Here is a 3,427-nt window from a genome sequence, read left to right on the forward strand (position 1 = left end):
AATTGCATCTCCAACTTCATCAAGACTTTGTTTTAGATCTTGGGCAACCTTTACTGGAACATCAACTACTTCTTCTTCTATCACCATAATGCCATCTTCCTCTTGTATCTCCTCATTCACCAAAGGAACATCATTAACAGCAGGAAGTTGTATCACCTCATTCACAACTGGAACTTGGTTATTGACCAAATGAACTTCTTTAAAAATTGGCTCTGGCACCTTCACTGACACCTCAGTTTCTTCCTCTTCTATCATCTCATTCACCAAAGGAACATCATTAAGAGCAGCAGCTTGAGCAACCTCATTTGGAACCTGGTTGTTGACTTCATCCTGAAATTTGGTTGTTGACTTCTTATTTGGCCTTCTTACACCCAATTTCTTCCTTCTAACATCTGGGACAATTACTTCACTTGAAATTTCACCAACTCTGAAACTTGGGCCTCTTAAACCTAATTTCCTCATTTTCTTGCTAGTGTTAGAACTTGAAGCATGCAGACTGCCCTGTTGACTTGCTTGTTGACTAGGTTGAGTGGTTACAATTGATGTCACAAGTGGTTGACTGCCCTGTTGACTTGCTTGTTGACTAGATTGAGTGGGTACAGAAACATGTGGATTGGATCCAGCTACATCACATTTCCTAGGCCTCCCAATCTTCTTTGGTGGCATAGGAACAGGTACCTTTTTTTCATTCTTGCAGCCTTTTTTATTATGCCCATACTCAAGACAATTAGCACATCTCACTGTCCTTGGGGGTTTCACCCTTGAAGTGGAACTAAACTTACTCTCTTTCTCACTTGCATGCCTCCTTCTTTTGGTTTTGGGCCTACCAGGCATTTTCCTACCAACAGGTGGCAAAGGCTTGTTGTATCCAGTTAGAGGCCACATATTACTCCCATTCACAGGACTGATGTTTGTTGAGTAGCATTCCTTGAATTTATTCACTGAAAAGTAGTCACTAATATATCCATCTGGAGTTTGATGGATATAATTAATGGCTGCTATGGCATGGACACAAGGGATTCCAGACAAATCCCATAATCTGCAAGAACAAATCCTACCATCCAAATCTACCTTGTAACTAGTACATGCTCTTCTCACTTCAAATACATTTCCTAAGCTATGCACTACTAACCAAAGCCTGCATGAAGACAAATGAGTATGTATTAGTCATTATATATCAACTATAATGACAATTAGAAAAAGAAACAATTATTTTGTTTCTTACCTAAAGTTCTTTCCAAAAAGATTCATCTTCTTAATCACCTCTGGACATATATTACCTTTCCATTTACTGCATTCATCATTCATAAAGGAAAACCTGTCCATTATGTATATCCTTATCTCTTCAAGCATTGTAATCAAAGGTTTTTTTCCTAGATTCTACAATTATGGAGTTGAAACACTCTGAAATACCATTCTCCACTGCCTCACAAGCAAACCCTACACTCATGTAAGCTCTGCACCATGTTTTGGGTTCTTTTGACATTAGATACTCATATGCACTAGGGCTTATGGTCTTTATTTTTTCCATGTTTCTCAAGAAGTCACCTTCAACACAACTCATTGCACAAGCCCAAAATAGCTTCTTCAACTCCAATCCAGAGAAAGCTTTATTAAAATTTGCATAAATGTGTCTAGCACATTGCCTGTGCTCCACATGTGGCAAAATAACCTTAACAGATTCAAGCAAACCCTATGAACATACATATTATCTTAGAATTTATAACCATATTGAAATAATCAAATTGAAGTATACTATAATTATAAGGGAACTTACTTTATGTTGATCAGAAATAACAACCAAATCTACACCAGTACCAAGGTCAAGATCATCCTTCAGAAGCTCCAGAAACCAGGTCCAATTATCCTTGTTTTCCACATCAACAACAACCCAAGCTATTGGGAACACTTGGTTATTAGCATCTCTACCTATGGCTGTGAGTAATTCACCTTTTACCTGACCCTTTAGGAAGCATCCATCCAACCCTATTACCTTCCTACACCCTATTTTCCAGCAAACACTTAAAGCCTTGAAACATATGTAAAACCTTTTAAAATAATTCTTATCATCTGGATTGTTAGTAACACCAACTTTGCATGTAGACCCAGGGTTTGATCTCAATAACTCTTGGGCATAATCCCAAATTCTTGCATAGTGTTCATTTAATTTACCCTCAATCAGTTCTTTTGCCCACTGTTTTGCCCTTCTAACCTGTCCTATAGATACCACACATCTATATCTTTGTTTGATGTCACTGATCATCTCCCTAAGTTTAACTTTGGGCTTATTTGCTATCTCAGTTACATAGTGTCTTCCAATCCATTCCGGGGTAACAATAGACCCAAATTTAAACACTCTAGAACAAAGATGCTCAGAATTCATTGCTTTAACTTGAAAGGTTCTGTCATTATACATCCATGCTGCATAAAGTCTAAAAGGGCATTTATTATCTTCATGTCTCTTACCACATCTTGCAACAATTCTTCTATTGTCACTCTTCTGAAAGTATATTTGGTACCCTCCATTTACTGCATAGTTTGTCACATAGAATTTTAGTTGTGCAGGTGATTCGAACACGTCCCCTAACTTAGGTTCCATCTTATCCCACCTAACATTTGGATCGTGTATTCTGTATTTGTTAGTCACTTCTTCCTCTGCCTCTTCATCATTTTGCAAATCATTACCATGGTCCACTCGATCTTTCATCTCATCAGTCATACTTGCATTTCTAATGTTCGCATCACAAAGTAGAATGTTAAGAAAATGATCCTTACATTTATCAAGTCTTGATACAAACTCCTGTCGTGGTTCATGATCCATGTAAATCCCGTGCAGCTCAAAATCCATCTCATTTAACCCAGAAAATGGCTCGTAAATTCCAGCAAATGGGTTGTCGTAACCATCGTCTGAAGAACCCATTTCTAACCCTGCACAATCGCAACCATTATCATGAAAAGTAAGGACTTAATAGAGATGATTTCTCGTAAAAAACATGATCAGACCGTAATTTCTTACCTCTTGAAAAACCCTTTCTTCACCAAAATGGGAGGGTGGAGATTGTTAACAGAGGAGAAACGGAGGAGAGGAGACGGGCAAATGTTACCGGTTGCAAATGGGGAAGTAACCGGGTGTTTAAGGGGAACCGGTAAAAAACATTGAAATGAAACATGAGGGGCAAATGTTAGGCATCTGTGGTAAAAAAAAATCGATTTTGGGCATAACCGATTTTTTTATGTAAATTTGGGGGCTTTTATGACAAAAACCCCATAACATAACATAACATAACATAACATAACATAACATAACATAACATAACATAACATAACATAACATAACATAACATAACATAACATAACATAACATAACATAACATAACATAACATAACATAACATAACATAACATAACATAACATAACATAACATAAC

General features: G+C 37.2%; 1 protein-coding gene across 1 annotated transcript; it reads right to left on the reverse strand.

Moving 5' to 3' along the window:
• Window positions 1-1,345: 1,345 nt before the first annotated feature.
• On the reverse strand, window positions 1,346-2,920 carry LOC128128204 (uncharacterized). Its single transcript, XM_052767121.1, has 2 exons — window positions 1,778-2,920; window positions 1,346-1,693 (listed from the first exon to the last, which is right to left on the reverse strand). The coding sequence occupies exons 1-2, from the start codon at window positions 2,918-2,920 to the stop codon at window positions 1,346-1,348; spliced, it is 1,491 nt and encodes a 496-aa protein (XP_052623081.1).
• Between the last annotated feature and the right edge of the window lie 507 nt (window positions 2,921-3,427).

This window comes from Lactuca sativa, chromosome 1 (assembly GCF_002870075.4).
Source record: "Lactuca sativa cultivar Salinas chromosome 1, Lsat_Salinas_v11, whole genome shotgun sequence".
NCBI lineage: Eukaryota > Viridiplantae > Streptophyta > Magnoliopsida > Asterales > Asteraceae > Lactuca > Lactuca sativa.